General features: G+C 41.5%; 1 protein-coding gene across 4 annotated transcripts in view; it reads right to left on the bottom strand.

The window, feature by feature from the left end:
* Positions 1 to 21,449, bottom strand: part of CUNH10orf88 (chromosome unknown C10orf88 homolog) — a 47,729-nt gene that overhangs the window by 8,890 nt on the left and 17,390 nt on the right. Inside the window, exons 1-4 of one of the 4 annotated variants that reach the window (XM_008070611.1) lie at positions 18,385 to 18,620; positions 17,539 to 17,742; positions 16,344 to 16,416; positions 12,330 to 12,530 (exon numbers count right to left, since the gene is read on the bottom strand). In XM_008070611.1, the coding sequence (XP_008068802.1) occupies positions 12,330 to 12,530; positions 16,344 to 16,416; positions 17,539 to 17,742; positions 18,385 to 18,548 (642 nt within the window). In that variant the 5' untranslated portion in view covers positions 18,549 to 18,620. Of the gene's footprint in view, positions 1 to 12,329; positions 12,531 to 16,343; positions 16,417 to 17,538; positions 17,743 to 17,835; positions 17,868 to 18,384; positions 18,621 to 21,449 lie in introns of those variants that run through there. The other 3 variants (XM_021718564.1, XM_008070626.1, XM_008070618.1) reach the window with 3 other exon arrangements.

Raw genomic sequence — 21,449 nt, 5'->3', positions numbered from 1 at the left:
GAGCCACTAAGCCTGGCCTCATCGGCATTTTTAAAAGGATACTGTACTGAATCACTTTCTCTCTTCCCCAGGGTGTTTCCTAAATGTCCCTGCATCAGCAGTGGGAGAAAAACAAGTTGCAGCACAGTATATACAGTAGTAACCCAGGAGAGTTGGATGGGAGTTGGGGAGAGGGCTTTATGTACATCAAATCTTTAGAAGAATATACACCACACTGTTAGCTGGGGTTGTTTCAGAACAGGACAACAGCTGGGAAAACACTTATTTTTTCATTAACATGTCCGTATTAGTTGAAATTCATGGCAAATAAAACTTATTTATAGAATAAAGCCAAGAGAACTGGCAAGATGGCAATGGGACAAGTCAGACTGTGACAATCTCTGCAGGGGATGGCTGCTGCAGCCGGTCCCACGCACTGTGCCACAGCCACAGCCCTTGGCTCCAAGCCCTGCGGAGTTCCCAGCTCCGTCCCCAGCCCCAGATCGCTCACGGCACGACGACCTGCAGCTCCCGGCTCTCTCGCCCGGTTGTCTCGCACTCCGTGGCCCAACGGAGATCAGCTGGAGCCTGGAGTCCCATTGGTGGAGAGAGAGGCTCCAGGAGGGTGAGGGAGGAGACCCATGCCGGTAAAAAGGCACCCACTGCAGCCATTTTCTCTGTCCCAGGACCAGGCAGAGACCTACATCGCCTCCCAGCTCCACACAGCTCTGCCCCGCCTCTAACCTGAGACCTAAGGTAATCTCATCAAACGGGGAGAAATAGAAACCTCTCCCCCATGCTAGATCGGACACAGGTCAGATCTGAGTAGCAGACTTGACAAGCAGCAAGACAACCGAACCCAGATCTGACCAATGCTGTGCGCAACCCTACCAGCCTGCAATGAGAGCTAGAGATCAGAGCTGAAAAGATGTTGGGCTCACCGGAACGATCTCATTTATTATTTTTACTTTTTTATTTTTAGTTTTATTTTTTGTTTTGCTCATTTTTGTTTGTTTTATGTTTTACTTTTTTCTTTTCTCTTTTTTCTCTCTTCTCTCTGTTTTTTGATAATGTTTTTGTACTTGCCCTGTTTTTGTTATTTTAACGATTTCTGGGTTTTTTTCCTTTCCTCCTGTTTGTGTAGGGGAATTGTAAACCAATAGGGAGGTTGATTGACTTGTGTGTTTGTATGATTGTCTGTATGTTTTAGTTTTTGTTTTACTGTTCTTTGTCTTTGTGTCTCTTTTCATTTGTTAGTTGGTACATTTGTCTGTTATCACTCCTACTCTTCTCTCTCTCCACATTTCCTCTTGCCCCCCCACCACCCTGTTCCATTCTTTTCCTTTTTCTTACCTCATTTTGCTTTCAGGGAGCAAACTTACACCCCCATTCCATGGACAGATTGCAAGGCAGTGAGAAAGGGGTTCCAGGGTACCCATACACCTGTTGGTGGATACCGGGATCTGCAGATAGATTTTGAATCACAGCTCCCCACTCAATTAAATCTCAAAACTGCAAAAAAGTATAGCTCCCAACCCACAGTCCAGCCTCAGAATTTATCAAAGATAGAGGATTCACATAGGGAAGAATAGGAGATTGAGCAAACAGAAGTAAAAGCAACCCCGCCATCCCTGAACAACAGAATTGAAGAAGAGAATATGTGTCTCACACACATCCCTGGGAGGTCAGACACTGAGAAAACAGACTTCGGAATGCAAACAATGAAAAGCCCCCAGAATGACTGGTCACAAACTACAAATCAAGACATCAAGACATTAATAGAGAGAATAAAAAGAATTGAGGAGAGACAAGAGGAAAATAGAAAGGAGTTGATAACTGAGATAACAGCAGTAAAGAATACTGTGATTGAAATAAATAACAAACTAATAAGCATGGAAAACAGAATTAGCCAAGCAGAAGAATCTCAGAGCTTGAGGACAAAAACATAGAACTAGCCCAAACTATCAAAAACATAGAAAAGAAGCCTTAAAAGGACAGAATAAAACCTTCAAGAGATGAGTGATTATTTCAAGAGGCCAAACCTAAGAGTAATTGAACTTCCTGAGGCAGAAAGAGAGACAAAGACCATGCTGGTATAAACATTCCATGAAATCATTCAAGAAAACTTCCCTCATCTCATCAGTAATACGACAATTCAAACAAATGAGAAGACCAACTCCCAGACACATAATAATTCACCTAAAAAAGTAGGTATAAAAGAAAAAGTCCTAAAAGCAGAAGGAGAAAAAGGTCAGACTACCTAGCAGGGAAGATCAATAAGAATAGAAGATTTATCTACAGAAACACTTCAAGCTAGGAGAGCGTGGAACCCAATCTTCCAAGTTCTCAAAGATAAACACTTTCAACCAAGAATAACTTACCCAGTTAAGCTGAGCTTCATCAGAGAGGGAGAAGCAAAATCTTTCCCAGAAATTCAATCCCTAAGATCTTATGCTGCCTCTAGACCACCTCTACAAGAATCATTTAAGAAAGTATTAAACACAGAAGAAAAGGAAAAAAAGAATGACAATGTTCTTCACAAGAGTGCAAGAAAAAGATTAAAAACACACATGAATCAACCCAAATATCAAAAGAAAGACAACAGAAACAACAATTCTATAAGAACTTTATGACAGGGATAAACTCTCACATTTCAATAATTAGCTTGAATATGAATGGGCTAAATGCACCACTGAAAAGACACAGAATGACAAAACGAATAAAATATCATGAGGCAACAATATGTTGTCTTCAAGAGATTCATCTCACCAGAAAGGATACTCACAGACTCAAAGTAAGAGGATGAGAAGCCAAATTTCAGGTGAACGGAACAAAAAAGAAAGCTGGAGTTACGATTTTAATATCAGAAAAAATACCCTTTAAGCTATCAAAATTTAAAAAAGATACAGAAGGTCACTACATAATGATAAAAGGTTCAATCCATCAATAAGAAAAATCCATCCTAAATATATATGCACTCAACATAGGAGCACCAACTTTCATAAAGCAGCTTCTAGGCAAATTTTAAAAAGACATTTGGCTCTAGCACTATCATAGCTGGGGGTTTTAATATCCTATTCACAATCCTAGACAGATAATCAGGACCAAAATATCAGCAAGGAGATTTGGAACCTCAATGTGACTCTTGACCAAATGGACTTAATTGATACCTAGAGAACACTCCACCCAATGACCATAGAATATACATTCTATTCATCACCACATGGAACGTACTCTAAGATAGACCACATCCTTGGCCATAAATTAAGCATAAACAAAATTCATAATATTGAAATTTTGTCAGGCATCTTCTCAGACCACAGTGGAATAAAAATAACTATCAACACCAACAAAGTTCCCCCAAAACCCTCAAAGACATGGATACTAAACAGCATGATGCTAAGCAACCACTGGGTCACCATGGAAATCAAGATAAAGATTAAAAGATACCTGGAAACAAATGAAAATGAAGAAGCATCTTACCAAAATCTGTGGAATGCCATGAAAGCAGTAGCAAGAGGGGAATTCATATCTCTACAAACACACATGAAGAAAACGGAAAAATTACAATTTAACAGCCTAAAAATTCACCTAAGGAAGCTGGAAAAACAAGACCATCAAAACCTTAACTTCAGCAGAAGAATTCAAATCCAGATCATCAAAATAAAAGCCCAAATCCAGGACACAGAAGACAAAAAGAGAATACAAAAAAAAAAAAAAAAAAAATCAATAAAACAAAAAGCTGGTTCTTTAAAAGGATAAACAAGATTGATGGTCCCATAGCTAGACTGACCAAGAAAGAGATAAAAAGCCCAAATAAACACAATCAAAAACACAAAAGAAGAAGTCACATCTGACCCTGAAGAAATATAAAAGACTACTATGTACACCTGTTTGGAAACAAACTTGAAAACCTAAAGGAAATGGAGAATTTTCTGACATCACACAACCTCCCTAGGTTAAAACAAGAAGAAACTGAGACCCTAAATAGACCAATAACAATCAAGGGAATTGACTATGTCACAAGAAAACTACCAACAAAAAAAAGGCCTGGACCAGATGGCTTCCCAGCAGAATTCTACAAGACATTTAAGGAGGAACTGATTTCAGCCCTACTGAAGCTATTTCAGGTGATTGAGAAAGATGGAACCTTCCCCAAATCATTTCATGAAGCTAACATCACATTGATACCCACGATTATATCATTAGATGCAGAAAAAGCTTTTGATAAAATCCAGCACCCTTTTTTGATAAAAACTCTAGAACATCTAGGCACAGATGGAACATACCTCAAAGTAGTAAGAGCCATCTACGAGAAACCCACAGACAGCATACTGCTAAACAGACAGAAATTGGAAACATTTCCCCTGAAAACTGGAATAAGGCAAGGATGCCCACTCTCAACCCTCTTGCTCAATATAGTTTTGGAAGTCCTAGCTAGAGCAATCAGAGAAGAGAAGAGAAGGCGATCAGGGGAATCCAAATTGGAAAAGAGGAAGTCAAGTTATCTCTCTTTGCAGATGACATGATTCTATACCTTGAAACCCCAAGAGAATCTGTCAAAAACCTCCCTGCACTGATAATGGACTTTGGCAAAGTCTCAGGGTATAAAATAAATGTGCAAAAGACAATCGTATTTCTAAACACCAGTAATAAACAAACAGAAACCCAAATAAAAAGCACAATTCTATTCACAATAGCTACAAAGAAAATGAAAATATCTTGGCATCTTCCTAATCAGAGACGTGAAAGAATTTTACAATGAAAACTATAAAACACTGCTCAAAGAAATCAAAGATGACACAAACAAGTGGAAAAATATTCCATCCTCATGGATTGGAAGAATCAACATCGTTAAAATGTCCATTCTACCTAAGGCAATCTATAGATTTAATGCAATACCCATCAAATTTCTAGCAACATTCTTCTCAGACCTAGAAACAACAATACAGGAATTCATATGGAAACACAAACGACCAAGAATAGCCAAAACAATCCTCAGCAAAAGAAACAAAGCAGGAGGTATCACACTCCCAGACTTTAAACTTTATTATAAAGCTACAATAATCAAAACAGCCTGGTATTGGTACAAGAATAGGCATATAGACCAATAGAATAGAACTGAGATTCCAGAAGCAAAACCTCAATTTCTCAACCAACTCATCTTCGACAGCCTCCACCACCAACCACTGGGGAGATGAGAACCTATTCAGTAAATGGTGAGGGTAAACTGGCTGTCCACATGCAGAAGATTGAAATAGGACCCCTGCCTACCCCCATACACAAAAATGAACTCTAAATGGATCAGAGACCTAAACGTAAAACCTCAAACCATAAGAACCTTAGAAAATGCAGGAGACACTCTTATGGAAATTGGAACTGACAACCAATTCCTGATCAAAACCTGAAGTGCTCATGCCATAAGAGACAAGATAGACAAGTGGGACCTCATCAAACTAACAAGCTTCCGCAAAGCCAAAGAAACCGTCAAGAGAGCAGGGATACAGCCTACAGACTGGAAAAAAATATGTGCCAACTGCATGTCTGACAAAGGCCTAACATCTAGGATCTACAAGGAACTCAAGCATACTGAAAAGAAAAAAACAAACAGTCCCATTACAAAGTGGGCAAAAGATATGAATATAGTTCTCAAAAGAAGACATATGAGCAGCCAACAGGTACATGAAAAAATGTTCAGTCTCACTAATCATCAAGGAAATCCAAATTAAAACTACACTGAGATACCATCTAACTCCAGTCAGAATGGCCACCATCAATAACTCAAAAAATAACAGATGCTAGACAGGATGTGGCAAAAAGGGAACACTTCTACACTGTTGGTGAGAGAACAAACTAGTACAGCCTCTGTGAAAAACAGTGTGGCGATTCCTAGAAGTTCTAAAAATCGACTTCCATATGATCCCACAATCCCCCTACTGGGAAATACCAGGAAGAACTCAGGTCACTCCATAAAAAAGATACCTACACATGTATGTTTACTGCAGCATTGTTCACAATAGCAAGAACATGGAACGAATCATGCTGCCCATCAAAAGAGGACTGGATTTTCAAAATGTGGTACATATACACGATGGAATGGTTCGCAGCTATAAAGAACAAAATCATGAACTTTGCAGTAACCTGGATGGACTTAGAGTCTATCATACTGAGTGATCTTTCACAGAAACAAAGAACTGAGTATCACAAGTTCTCACTCATAAGTGGACCTTGAACAACCACCACGATATTATAAGAAAAGGATTGACTGTAGTGGGAAACTAAGGAGGGGAGGAGAAACGGGGAGGTGGGACTGACAGTAGTGGAAATCTGCCTGGGGAAGGGGGGCACACTTCATCAACAAGGGTACCTGCACCGTGAATATTTGTATACCTAACCCTGAAATGTACTCCACAATTTTAAAACAAAAAAAATTTTTAAGTTAAAAAAAAGAATAAAGCCATAAAAATTTAAAGACACAGCCAAAACAAAAATTTACCATCTAATTTTATCTTTTCCCCAAAGTTAAATTTTTGAGAAAAATCAGTAATAAACTAGTTATATTTAATTCATTAATATTCTCTAGTCATTTTCAAAATCCTTTCCCCCCAAAATTTCTTCCCTTCTAAAATCTTCCACTAAAAGTTATTCTCAAACTACAATGTGCCTAAGACTCACCTAGGCATGTTATTTAATATACTGATTCCTAGGTCAGGTCCGTGGCTCAGCCTGTATTCCTAGTGCTTCGGGAGGCAAAGGCAAGTGGATTGCCTAAGCCCGCAGGTTCAAGACCAGCTCGGGCAACTTGGTGAGACCTCGTCTCTACAATAAATGAAAAAAATTAACCGGGTATGGTAGCACACGCCTGTAGTTCCTGCTACTTGGAAGGCTGAGGTGGAAGGATCGCAGGAGCCCAGCAGGTCAATGCTGGGATGGCCATGGACCTGCATGCCACTGCACTATAGCCTGGGCGATGGAGTGAGACTCCAATGCAAAAGATTAATTAATTAATTAAAATATAATACTGATTCCTGGGCTCCACCCTATGGAATTGAGTAGTTAGTAATAAATAAATAAATAGATAGATAGATAAATAAATAAATAAATAAAATACTGATTCCTGGACTCTACCCTATGGAATTGCGTAATTAGTAAAGGCCAGCAATCAGAATTTTGAAGCTATCCCAAAGGATCCTGACACAGGTGTTCTATAGACCATACTTGAAAAAACACACTGTCCTACACTCTTCAAAAGCACCAATCTCACATGCTTGACAGATTCTTCCATTATCCTCAATACTCCTGTATACAACTATCTTCTAATTTCCTCTTTATCTCTAAAATTCTAAAAAAAGTACTCAGTAACTCTACCTCCCAAATACCCAGTTACTACCTAATCCTTCATAATCTGATTTATATGTCATCACTATTCAAGCTGGCCTCCTGAAGATATCCAAGAAATATTTAGTTGATAAACACAATAGATCTATATAGTCAAGTCCACATAGTGACATTTCAGTTGACAATGGACCCAATACCATGGTGGTCCTGTAAGATTATAATGAAGCTGAAAAATTGCTATTGCCAAGTGGCATCACAGCTGTTGTAACGTCACAGTGCAACTTATTACTCCCATGTTTCTGGTGATGCTGGTGTAAACAAACCTACTGCAATGCCAGCTGTATAAAATGTAGCATGTGCAATTATGTATAGTACACAATATTTGATAATGATAACAAACAACTATGTTACGGGTTTATGTATTTACTATTTTTCACATTTTTTTTCCCTAGAGAACATATCATTGAGAACTATACTATACTTTGTATCCTTATTTTAGAGTATACTCCTACTTATTTTTTAAAAGTTAACTGTAAAGTAGCCTGAGTCAGGTCCTTCAGGAAGTATTCCAGAAGACGGTATTGTTACTATAGGTGATGATAAGTCCACGTGTGTTATTGTCCCTGAAGACCCTCCAGTGGGACAAAATGTGGAGGTGGAAGACAATGATATTGATGACCCTAACCCTATGTAGGCCTAACCTAATGTGTTTGTGTCTTTTTTTTTTAAGTCTAGGATTACAGTTGTGAGCTACCACGCCCTTCTTGTGTATTCATTTTTAACACAAAAGTTTGAAAAGTAAAAAAAACACTTTAAAAATGTATAAACAGAAAAAAGCTTATAGACTAACAGTATAAAGAAACAAATATTTTATACAGTCGAATGTGTTTGTATTTCAAGCTAAGTGTTATTACAAAAGAGTTAAAAATTTAAAAATGTAAAAGTTTATAACCAGCATGGACAACATCGCAAGACCTCACATCTACAAAAAATGAAAAAATTAGCTACATGTGGTGGCATGTACCTGTAGTCTCAGCTACTAAGAAGCACTGGAAGTTGAGGCTGCAGTGAGCCATGATCGTGCCACTGCACTCCAGCCTGGGTGACAGAGTGAGACCCTGACTCAAAAAAAAAAAAAAAAAAAAAATTTTTTTTTAAGTTTATAAAGTAAAAGAGTTATAGTAAGCTAGGTTAATTTATTATTGGAGAAATAAAAATGTTTTTTATAAATTTAGTGTAGCCTAGGAATACAGTGTTGTGTCTACAGTAGTGAAGAGTAATGTCCTAGGCATTCACATTCACCACTCACTCACTTATCCAGAGTAACTTCCAGTTCTGCAAGCTCCATTCGTGATAACTGCCCTAAGCAGGTATACCTCTTAAAAAAAATTTTTTTTTTTTTTGAGTTGGAGTCTCACTCTGTCACCCAGACTGGAGTGCAGTGGCCGCTCCCGGCCACCGCAGCCTCGCCTGCTGGGCTCCGGCGATCCTTCTGCCTCAGCCTTCCAAGTAGCTGGAATTACAGGTGCGCGCTATCACGCCTGGCTCATTTTTTTTATTGTAGAGATGAGGTCTCACCTGCCCAGGCGAGTCTCGAACCCGAGGGTTCAGGCAATCCACTCACCTCAGCCTCCCAAAGGCGTGGGATTACAGGCTGAGCCACCGAGCCCGGCTCAAAAAGTATTTTATAACATATCTCTACTGTACTTTTTCTTTTCTATGTTTAGATACACAAATACTATTGTGTTAGAATAGCCTACAATGTTCAGTACATAACAGGTTTGTAGCTTATATGCAATACCTATGTACTAGGCTATACAACCTAGGTTTGTGTAACTAAACTCTCTGATGTTCGCACAATGAAAAAAATCACCTAACAATGTATTTTTCAGAATATATTCCATTAGTAACACATGACAATATATGTATATGTGCTTGGAGTCACAAAAAAACGAGACAAGTCTCTGTTTGCATGAAGCACATACATTAGTGAGATAAACAAGCAACCAATAGAGAAGCAACAACGTAGCCAAAAGGGCACTGATGAAACTATGATATGGCCTTGAAGGTACATTCTACTTTAAACTGGGTGGCTTGGGAAGTAATCATTAAGAATATAATCTTAGCTGGGCACAGTGGCTCATGCCTGTAATCCTAAAACATTTTGGGAGGTAGAGGCAACAGGATTGCCTGAGCAATTTGGTGAGACCTTGTCTCCAAAGTAAATTAAAAAAATTAGCCAGGTGTGGTGGCACTCCTGTGGTTCCAGCTACTTGGAAGGCTGAAGGGGAAGGATCACCTGAGCCCAGTAGGCCGAGGCTTTGGTGGCCATGAGCATGCCACTGCACTCCATCCAGCCTGGATGATACAGCGAGACTCCCAATAAAAAAAAAAAGAGAATGTAGTCTTAAAATGAGTTTGGAATAATAAGAAATGCATAGACACAGAAATATCACAAATAAGCAGCTCTGGCCACAGAGAGCAGTTATGAGTGCAGTAGTCCTGAGGTGGAAACACAATTAGATATCTGGGGAATACACACATCAGAATGCCTGGAGCAAACTGCCCAAAGAAAGGAGGCAGGAGATGAGGTGGAGGAGGCAAACGGCCAACAGCTTAGAGGTCAGGGTAAGGAATTAGAATTAATTCTAAGTGTGAAGGGAAGCAATCAGGGGGCTTTCTCTGTATCCTTTGAGGACATTCTGGGAACACTGTGGAGACTGGGTTGTAGCAGTATAGGAGGACCAGTTAGGAGCTTTCTGAGGTATCCAGGTGTAGAGGAGGAAGAAAGGTGCAGATTGCCTTCTTTTTTTGAAACTCTCCTTGCTGTGGTCTCCACAATCTTCAGCTCCCTGGTTCTCTCGACTCTGCCCAGACTCCAGTATTTGTAAACCTCACAATTATTTAAAAGGAATTCTTTACTTACATCATTTATTTTAAATTTTAACATCAATCCTGAGTTTTTTATAGTATTACCATTTCAATTTTCTACCTGAGGAATTGAGTTAAAAAAAAATATATGGCTGGACGTGGTGGCTCACGCCTATAATCCCAGCACTTTGGGAGGCCGAGGTAAGAGGACTGCCTGAGCCCATGGGTTCAAGACCAGCCTGGGCAACTTGGTGAGACCTCATCTCTACAATAATAAAAAAAAAAAAAATTAGGCCGGCGTGTTGGCACATGCCTGTAGTCTCAGCTACTTGAAAGGCTGAGGCGGAAGGATAGCCTGAGCTCAGCAGGTCGACATTGCAATGGCTGTGAGCGTGCCACTGCACTGCACTCCAGCCTGGGTGACAGAGTGAAACTCCACTCAAAAAAATAAATAAATGTGTTTCCACCTCAGAACCACTGCTCTCATAACTGTTCTCTGTGGCCAGAGCTTCTTATTTGTGATGATTTCTGTGTGTGCATTTCTTATTACTCCGAACTCATTCATATATATATGAATCAATTTGCCAAAGGAGGCAGAACTAATAAGACAGGACAAAAACTTGAAGTCCCTCCTCTGAAGTCAGATCCTTACTCTTGCTCCCCCATCACACTGCTGCCTCCTATCCTCTGGTTGCTTCCTCCTCGCCCTATGTCCTGATGCAGTGCAGCTACGCTCCAAGGGCCTTTCTTCCTTGTTTCTGTCTCCCTTCACTATGCTCTCTGTCAGCTACCATGGTCACTCCACTTCTCCCAATCCCGCTTCCTAATGCTGCCAACATCTTTCCAGTAAAGTCTTATTCACAGCAAAAACTCAACATTCCCCAGTTAAACTCCTTTTCCCCCAACTGTTCTCCTCCCATGGCGTCCATTTATTTTACTGGTATCGACAGCCTCAAAACCTCAATTTCACGTCTGACTCTTTTTCTCCCACAACACCAATATTAAGGCAGTTATCAAGTGCCAACGGCTTCATTGTTTTAGCATCTCACAATATGGCATCGCAATACTATGTCCAACCTTAGACTCTCATTCACTCTCATCCATATAAAGGAAAGAACGTGTAGTTGGCCTCTATCTTGGTTTTTTGTTTTGGTTTTTTTTTTGAGTTGGAGTCTTACTTTGTCGCCCAGACTGGAGTGCAGTGGTTGCTCCCGGCCACCGCAGCCTTGATCTGTTGGGCTCCGGCAATCCTTCTGCCTCAGCCTTCCAAGTTGCTGAAACTACAGGCGCGCACTACCACGCCCAGCGAATTTTTTGATTTATTGTAGAGATGAGGTCTCGCCAAGTTGTCCAGGTGGGTCTCGAACCCGTGGACTCAGGCAATCCACTTGCCTTGGCCTCCCAAAGCGTGGGATTACAGGCTGAGCCACCGAGCCTAGCTGGCCTCTATCCTGTAGTCCCATTTTCCTCTGATTCACCTTACATGGATTAAAATTTCTTGAAACGTAAGTGAAAAACACTTACAAATTTAAAGTACACGTAAAGCTCTCTGTGATCTAGCTCAAATCTACTTTAACCTTTCCCTATTCTTTGCTCCAGAGAAACTGGCTACTATTCATTTCCCAGCTATATCCAATTCTTCTAGCATTAAAGACTTTATCCAGCTTATTTTCTTTCTCTAAAATGGCCTCCCTCCAAATTTCCGTGCGTAATCCTACTCTTATTCTTTAAAAGCCTAAATAAAATACCACTCTCCTAAATAACCCTTTTCTAATCTACACCTCATCATTCCCCACTTACATGTTCTAGACTGTAAAAATCCTTAAATACAGGTTATAGATTGACTAGTCATCTTTGTACCCTCAGAGTGCTCAAGCCAGTGCCTTAATTCACTGTGAAAGTGCTTCATAAATACTTAGTGAATGAATGAGTCAGTGAATTCATGAAAAAGTGTGACGATCTATAGTCAAAACATTGTGTGGGATGGTAAATCTAGAAAAATGTGACTTTAACAAAACTAAATAGAGATTAACAGTGAAATCAATAATAGAAATTCAAAAAAAATTTTTAAGTCTCTGCATTCTCTTATTAAAAGTCATCATTTTGAAATATGAACTGGAAAGAAATTTATTTTTACTTACCCGCTGTTGAAGCCTAACCATCAGTTGCTGAGCTCCAGGTGATAACTTTGACCCCATGGATTCCATTATGGTTTGCACCTTGTCAAGATCTATCCTTGTTCCTAGAGCAGGAGAGCTTGTTGAAGAATTTGCCAAAACCAATTTCACGTGTACCACAACTTTACTGATGAACACACACTGCTTTTCGCCAAAGGACAGCAACTATTATAAAACAAAAAAAGTTCCAGAAAATAATGATATTAAAAACAGCCATCACCTAAGGTCACCTCTTGATATTATTTAAACAAGAAAAAAGTATTCAAGAATCTAAATATTAACTTCAAGTATACTTTTAAAGTTTTTTTAAAATATAAAAATTTCCAATTTATCCTGAGGCGCAGATGAACTATTTAAATAAAAAAGGCCTTTCAACAACTAAAATATCACATGTAAAATAATAAATAGGGGGTTAAATAAAATTGTACTTAATTCAAAGAACGAAAAATAAACTACAAGCCAGGTTTAATGGCTCATGCCTATAAACCCAGCAACTTGGGAAACTGAGGCTGAAGGATCCCTTGAGGCCAGGAGTTCGGGAGCAGCCTGGGCAACATAGTGAGACCCTTTTTCTATAAAAAATAAAAAAATTAAGCCAGGCTCGGTGGCTCAGCCTGTAATCCCGCGCCTTGGGAGGCTGAGGTGAGGCTTGAACTCATGGGTTCGAGACCTGCCTGGGCAACTTGGTGAGACCTCATCTCTACAATAAATCAAAATATTAGCCGGGCGTGGTAGCGCGCACCTGTAGTTCCAGCTACTTGCAAGGCTGAGGCAGAAGGATTGCTGGAGCCCATCAGGTCAAGGCTGCAGTGGCCGGGAGCGGCCACGGCACTCCAGTCTGGGCGACAGAGTGAGACTCCAACTCAAAAAAAAAAAAAAATTCGCTTGGGCATGGTAGTGCTTGAGCCCAGGAGGTTGAGGTTGTGATGAGCCATGATCATGCCATTGCACTCCAGCCTGGGTGACAGAGCATGTCCCTGTCTAAAAATTAAAATAAGCCGGGTCCGGTGGCTCAGCCTGTAATCCCATGCCTTTGGGAGGCTGAGGTGAGTGGATTGCCCGAGCCTGCAGGCTCGAGACCCACCTGGGCAACTTGGTGAGACCTCGTCTCTATAATAAATAAAAAATTAGCCGGGCGTGGTAGTGTGCGCCTGTAGTTCCAGCTACTTGGAAGGCTGAGGCGGAAGGATCGCCAGAGCCCAGCAGGTCGAGGCTGCAGTGGCCGGGAGCGGCCACTGCACTCCAGTCTGGGCGACAGAGTGAGACTCTAACTCAAAAAAAAATTAAAAAATTAAAAAATAAAATAAAATAAACTACAATAGACCTAACAAGTTCCAAGACCCCCTATGGATACCTAAAACCACAGACAGTCCTAAATCTATACACAGTTTTTTTCATATATATACTTACGATAAAATTGTATTTATAAATTAGGCACATTATGAGATCTGCAAGTAATAAGAACAATTATAACAATATACTGTAATAAAAGTTATGTGAATATGGTCTCTCTCTCTTGAAATATCTGACTCTACTGTACTCACCCATCCTCTTCTTGAGATGATGTAAGATGACAAAATGCCTATGTAATGAGATGAAGCCAAGTAAATGACATAGGCATTGTGGCATAGTGTTAGGCTACTACTGACTTTCTGACAGTATATACAGCTACTATATAACTAAAGGGCAGTAGTATATACAGCATGGATACGCTAGACCAATCATGTCCCAAGCAGGATGGAGCAGGACAGTAGGAGATTCATCACGCTACTTAGAATGAACTGTTTATTTCTGGAAATTCTCTCTTTAATAGTTTCGGACCTGGTTGACTATGGGTAACTGAAGCCCTGGAATGCGAAACTGTGGGTAAGAGGGGGCTACTATATACCAATATGAGACATAAAATATACCACATACCACAACTTTATATAATATTATTTAACACAAAATAAGGCTATCCAGAAGCCCATGCAAAGTGTCTACTGAAATACTACATACAATTTAGTCTTTCAGAATTTAGAGCTGTAAGATAATATCAAGATAATCTAATATAGCTTGCTGAATTACACATAAAAAAATAAATTCAAGTGTAATTTTCTAACTTATAAAAGAATATTCAATTAGTAAAGGTCGGGTTTAGAACCCAGCTTTTCTGGCTTATATCCCAGTAGTTTTTCCAATGTTTTATACTGTCCATATTTCTAAAGCAAGAAATATGGTATTTCATATGTGGTATGGACAACAGAGCAGCAAAATGGAAAGGGAACAAGCTTTAGAATCAGACAAACCGGGTTTAAATTATGACTTGGGTGCTTACAACCTAAGTCAGGAGCACGAGAGAGGACAATGATTTCTTATGGTTGTTGTGGGGATTATGTGTTAACATTTCCAAAGTGTTCAAAAATCTGTGTCAGTAACTATTATTTTAACTTTCATACACTATTGCCCCAGAATAAGCTTTCACAAATACCTGAGGGTTTCCCTGACTCAAACAACCCTTTACACGCCCATGTTTCCATAGAACAGACAAAAAAAAACTCACCTTCAGAGACACACACAAACCCAGGTCACATCGGTCAATAGACGCGTGATCTAAATATTCTGAGGGTGCAGATGTGACTGTCCTCAATAATTAAGGAAGCACCCCTTTAACCTCCTACTTTCCAACCACCCTATCAACCCCTTTCTGCTTTGTAATCCCCACAGCATTTCTCACCATTTAATATAGCATGTCTTTTACTCAATGATTCTGCTTATTGTATGTCTTGCCCCTTGCTTAGAATATAAGGCACATGAGAACAGGCATTTTAATTTACTTTCTTACTGCTAATTCCCAAATGCCTAGCACAGTACCTGGCATTAAGAGGTACTCAAATACTTGTGGAATGAATAAATAACTTTATTTAAATAGCTTTAGAAACTATTAACATAAAACAACATCTTGGGATAGTCAGTTCTGTGAGTTTGCTTTCTGCCTGCTATAAAAATCACTTATTTTAATAAGTCTCATAAACTCCTGTAAGTAATAATGACCACGAAATTTTAGAGATAAAAAGAATACAATAATTAATTTTTTCAGCCCATTCATTTTACCCATGAGGTAGGTTGAAACAGGTGAAGAAATTTGCTCAAGGCTAGTCATTTAGCAACAGAACTGAATTAATATTCAGGGCTTCAGACTTCCGACTCAGTATCCTAGTCTCAGACTCTGATGATATCACTAACATTCACCTTAACAATATTTTTTCATGCTGAAGACAACAGTCCAATCCCTTTAAACTTCTTGGTCCCCTAATGTGAAACTTCTCTAGTTCTGTTCATTATTGAAAATGGAGCCATATCTGCTTCTGATTTTTTTGGCACCATTTTACATAAAGATTAAAAAATATATTTTGTAGTTCAGTTTTGCAAGGCTTCAAAATTAACACATTATACTATACTATAACTATATTAACACATATACTACATTTTCCATAGCTAATACATGATTAATTTTTTTTAATTCAACATTAAAAAGGGTTGACAATTTTTTAGAAAAGCAACTTCTTACTTTTTTTTTTTTTTTGAGTCAGAGCCTCACTCTGTGGCCCAGGCTGGAGTGACCACCGCAGCCTTGACCTACTGGGCTCCAGTGATCCTTCTACCTCAGACTTCCAAGTAGCTGGATTCACATGTGCTCACCACAAAGCTCAGCTAATTTTTAATTTTTATTTTTATTGTAGAGATGAGGTCTTCCCAAGTTGCTCAGGCTGGTCTTGAATCCCTGGGCTCAGACAATCCTCTTGCCTCCGCCTCCCAAAGAGCTGGGATTACAGGAGTGAGCCACCTCACCTAGCTCTTACAAGTTTACTAAGTATTTTCTGAACTAAAATTAGAAGCCAAGATGTACTAAGTGTATTACCAAACCAACAGAAAAAACTATATATAGTACAAAACCAAATTAGTTGTCATATTACTTAAAATTTTCTGGTGACTTACCTTTATTTTACAATCATGTGTGGAGGATTCCAATTTTAGATACTTTTTGTACAAAATAATCTTTTCACGTCCACTAAAAGTAAAAAAGAATTCATTTTTTAACTTTAATGTACTATCAGTTATTATTGTTATTATTTTGAGAGTTGGGGTTTCTATCTGTCACCCAGGCTGGAGTGCAATGGCATGATCACAGCTCACTGCAGCCTCGACCACCTGTGCTCAGGTGATCCTTCTGCTTCAGCCTTCCGAGTAGGTGGGACTACAAAGTACACACCACCACTCCCATTCGATTTTTTATTTTTCGTAGAGACAGGGTCTCGCTACGTTGCCTAGGCTGGACTCTAATTCCTGCGCTCAAACAATCCTCCCTTTCCACCTCTCAAAGTGCTAGGATTACAGGAGTGAACCACCACGGCTGGCCTCATTATCACTTTTAATAGTTATATTTAAAAATAAATGTTTCCATAACAATACTTAAATCTAAAATTCAGTTTTCTTGGTGAGGGATAAAGAGTTGGGTTCCTTACTGAACTGCACTACCCAGAAGGTCTGCATCTACCACTTACTAGCTAGCTTACACGAGAGAATTAAATTAGATAACATATGTACAATAATGTAGCAGAGAGCACAGTATTTTAAACCTCAACAAAGAGCTATTATTTCCAACACGCAGGATATAAAACACTTCATATCTTATATTAAAGAGACTATGCAGAATCTCTTTAAGAAAAAAAGTTGCAAATAAATTACATTGCAGGTTAATAAAGAGGCTGTGTAACACAGTCTTAGACTCCCACACCATTTGTAATGGGCTTCCAGGAAGAAAATGTGTACAAAGCTTCAGACTGATTGCCAAATTAACTTTTGGAAAACAGATCTCTGTAAATTAAAGAGACAAGAAATACTTATCAGTGAATCATTCTAATAAAACTTTCCCACTAACTAGTTATGACCCTCTACAAATTCACTTCCATTCATGACTTTTAAATTTCCACAGTTATAAAAACAATTAGACTGAACAACACTATCTTTAAGACTCCTACAAGTTTAAACTTCTATGCCTACTGGTACATTTTCACCTGCTCTCCCCTGACACTGGCATCAATGTCAGAGAATCAATGAATAATGCAAAAGCTGAGGAAAAATAAAAGCACCAACTCAGAAGAACACGCTCCCGAGCGTACGAGGCACAGACCTGTCATCCGGGACGGTCCCAACCTTCTTGCCCCTGCTGGTTCCACAGTACTCCTCGCCGACGTATACCTCCATGTTCCTCGCTGAACTTAAAAGGCCCACAGAAACGATTTCTTCACCTCCATCAGGGTCACACGTCAGGTAAAGGAAGCAGGGGTGTCCACCTGGGCTGTCCCGGCTTCTCTTCAAAACCACCAGATCCTGGCTGAGAAGAACATCGGTGAAAACATCACACAGCATAGTTCTCTTGCCACCCCTCATCAGCCACGTGTCAGGCCACAGGGACTTCTTCTAGCACCTCCACAGGCCCGGGGCCAAGCAGCCAACACGTGCTCCCTACAGGTTCAGAAGCGACAGATGCAGGCGCCGACATTCTACTCAAGCCCCTGCCACTGAGTCCGTTAGTTACGCAGGTTGCTGGACGCCTGTCGTGTGCACAGGAGTGGGGAGCAGAAGACAAGACAGACCAAAGCGTGTCTTTTTCGCAACCGAGCTGGCGGTCCTCCGGTCGGACCATTCTACAAGCCCGTTTTGCTCGACAGGTTGGCCGATTTGCCTCGGGGACGACGCGCGGGTCGCTTTGGACAGGGGCCTGCCGAGCTGTCCTGCGGGACACGGGGGCGTTTAAGGATGCCGAGCGTCCAGCTCAGCCGCCCGCTCCCCGCGCCCCACCCGGAGCTTCCGCCGCGGCCCGGACCCGCCCGCCCTCCGCCCACCCTGACCTCGCCCCACCTGTCAGCCCCGCTCCCCGCGCGGACCCCACGCCGCCTCCGCCCCCCCCACGGCTCCCCCGGGAGCGCGGCTGTCACCGAGCGCGGCGGCCCCGGCCCCCGCCGCCCCGGCGCACCCCGAAGCAGGCGGCGCCAACAGCTCCTCCCAGTCGAAGTCGCGGGCGCCGAGTCCAGCCCGGGAGAGAAGGAGGCTCTGGGTCAGGGCCCCGCCTGCGGCATCCCAGGAAGCAGCCAGCATCGGGCGGGAGGTCAGCGCCCCGTCCTCGGTACTGGTCTCCATTCCGCCGGCTTCGGCCAGGCCAGCCCAGCCCCGGAACCTCTCTCTCAGCGCTTGCGTTTCCGTCAGTGCAGAGTGGAACTGAGGAAGCACGGCGACTTCCGGCTCGCCCGCTTCCAACCCAAGACCCGCCGTTTCTCGCTTTTGTCGCGAGAGCCAGCTGCTGTAGGCACGCATGCGCGTGCCATGGGGCTTCAGGAATAGCGTTCAAAATCTACGGGGCAGAATACGATCAAGGCCGGAGCATGCGCACTGACAGGTCCTCGGACTGCTGCGGCAGACTGTGCGCAGGCGCAGTGCGCTGCGAGCGGGCACGAGGGCGGTTTTTGGACGTTGACGGTAGTGAACAGGTGGCGTGGACGAAGGTTGCTGGGCGGGTGGGGAAGCTGGGTCTAGTGCAGGGCGTCTGGAGTCTAGTGGGCGTGGCCTCGTGGCCCCCTGCCACGTGCGGGACCAACTCCAGGCCTGATTCTCTGCCGAGTGGACGCCGGGGCCTTTCCCTGGGAACTCCAGCCCGTGGAGTGTGTGGCCTTGGGGATGGCGAGCGCAGCGGACGGGCGGGAGTTTCGGGATATTTTTACTCTTCATCCGCTTTCGCCCCTCCCCACGCACTTTCTCACGTTCGAGAAGAGTCGAGGTGGATGGCGGGGAGTTGGGGTTCAAACGGCACAAGGGCCGCGCGGGCCTTTGCAGGTGCCGATGGCGCGGCCCAAACGGGGCTGACCTGCGGTCCTCAGGCCGCAGGAGCCTGGGTAGCCAGGTTAGGCAACTGCCGTGACAGAAACCTGAAGGCTGGGAAAGACCCGGGCCGAAGGGCTGGGGCTGCACCGTGAGACCAGCACTCCTGGCGCGGAGAAATGTGAGTGGAAAGGGGCATCGGGTGTCTGAAGTAAAATTTGAATTGAGCCTTGAAGACTCTTTAAGCTGTGAATGCAGAAAGAGGGAAGCAGATGGAATTTTCTAGATGCCTGGTGGATGGGAGGATAGGTGGTATCCATCCCGCCCCCCATCCTCCTCTTGTAGAGGCTTGTGCGAGTTGTTTTTCATCTTTTGGAAGAAAAAAGGAAATTATAGATAAGTGGAATGTCAGAGCTCCAAAGTTTCTTCTCACCCTTTAATTTTGTCTCAGAACTTTATGTTCCGGGTTCATGATTCGAGGCATATGGCTTTTTCTTTTTAATTGGAAAATATAGTTTATTTAGAAAGTAAACTAGAGAGAGGAGAGGAGATTCACCTACCTAAGGCAGGGTAGAGGGCCAAAGCTTAGGAAAACATGGCCTGGCCATAGTTCAGAAAACACATGACATGAATAGACCATAGTTTAGCAAGGCAATGGCTGCAAATTACTTTCTAATATTATTTTTGCTGAAGTATGTAGTTTGTATTTACCCTCTAACAATGAGAACCTTTTGCATCCTGTTTATCTGTGTTAAGGCAAGAAAAATGAATGTATTTTTCTGTAGGTAATCATCAGAATGTATGTGTGGCTGGCAAATTCACCAAAATTGAAAGGGGGAACCCCACCTAACATCTAATATGTGCAGAATACAAAAAGATTAAAGTCCTTCACTGTAAACGTCTTCATTTGCAAAGATTTTTTAATAGTCCAGACTCATTCTCAGTTGTCTTTGTCATAATTTCTGTCCTGTGTGTCCTGTTCCCTGTGCTCAGAAGTTAACTTTGACCTAAGTTAACATATGTGGACAGTCCAAAGGAAAATAGGCTCCTCAGAAACAATTTGCATTTTTATGAGCAAGGTCAATATTGTGAACTGGATTTTGACTTTCTCAAATAAAGCTTAATGACCAGGAATCAGAAAACGCAAGTCTCCTATGGCCAATAGATCAGCAAGTCCCCACTTTTTTAAAATAAAAACTTTCCTATCTTCACTTCTACTTTCAAGCCCTAGCTTTATCTGAACAAATCCAGTTTCTTTACTGGCCATTCGCTTTCGTTTTCATCATCTCCATTTCATTCTCCACTCACTGCCCTCTGCTCTTTCTGGTGCTTGATGCTCCTGACTGAATGGCCACCGCCTCCATACTCCAGCATGGCATACAAAGCCCTTTGCTGCTGACCCCTGCCCGCTTCCCATTTTTCTTCACCTTTGCATGTCCTTTTCCCTCTGCTTAGAAAGCCATTTAAGTTCAGTCGTAGGGAAAATGCTGTTTATTGTTCAAAACCAAGCTGAACTCACGTGTGCTATAGTATTTAACTCCTCTGTGCTACGCTTAGCACATTTTTAGTTACTATAATTCTCCTTCAGTCTCAGACTGGCAGTTTATATATTTGGGTTCCCTGCAATCTGCAAGCGTGCTGAGATAATTATTTTGTGCCTGATAGAGGTATGGAGTGCAGGTTTGTTGGATGGAATGCATAGATTTGGTAAGTGTTGGCTGACAGGTTTATCACACAAACTAAGAGTGGCAGTAAAAAGGCAAAATGAGTCAATTCAACCTTACACTTTTTTTTTTTTCAAAGCCAGGGTGGCCATGGTTCAGAGCAGACCTCAGTCTTAATATGATACATTACTCTCGTCATGAATTGCAAACAATTTTTTTGGCTTTATTTTTCCCCTTGAAGTAAATCGTAGACATATATAGGAAACTTCTCACCAATATCACCAGGATAAACTATGCAATTTTTTGACTTACCTATTTTAAACAGATTATTACACTTTATTGTTAGTAAGAACTTAGTATTTCTCTCTAGGAGCATATTCCAAATCTGTTTCCAGAATATGAGCCAACACATATTTGAAAGGTACATTTTAGAAAAAAGTAACAAGGTATTGATTTTCTTGAGCACGTTAATTTAGTAAAGTCACACTTTAGATGTTTTGACTAAGAGTGAATTCTTTTTTTTTGAGTTGGAGTCTCACTCTGTCGCCCAGACTGGAGTGCA

The sequence above is a fragment of the Carlito syrichta genome, unplaced genomic scaffold, assembly GCF_000164805.1.
Source record: "Carlito syrichta isolate Samal-C Ts95f unplaced genomic scaffold, Tarsius_syrichta-2.0.1 Scaffold111653, whole genome shotgun sequence".
NCBI lineage: Eukaryota > Metazoa > Chordata > Mammalia > Primates > Tarsiidae > Carlito > Carlito syrichta.
Note: the sequence above shows the minus strand (reverse complement) of the source record. Positions and strands in the feature narration are given on the sequence as shown.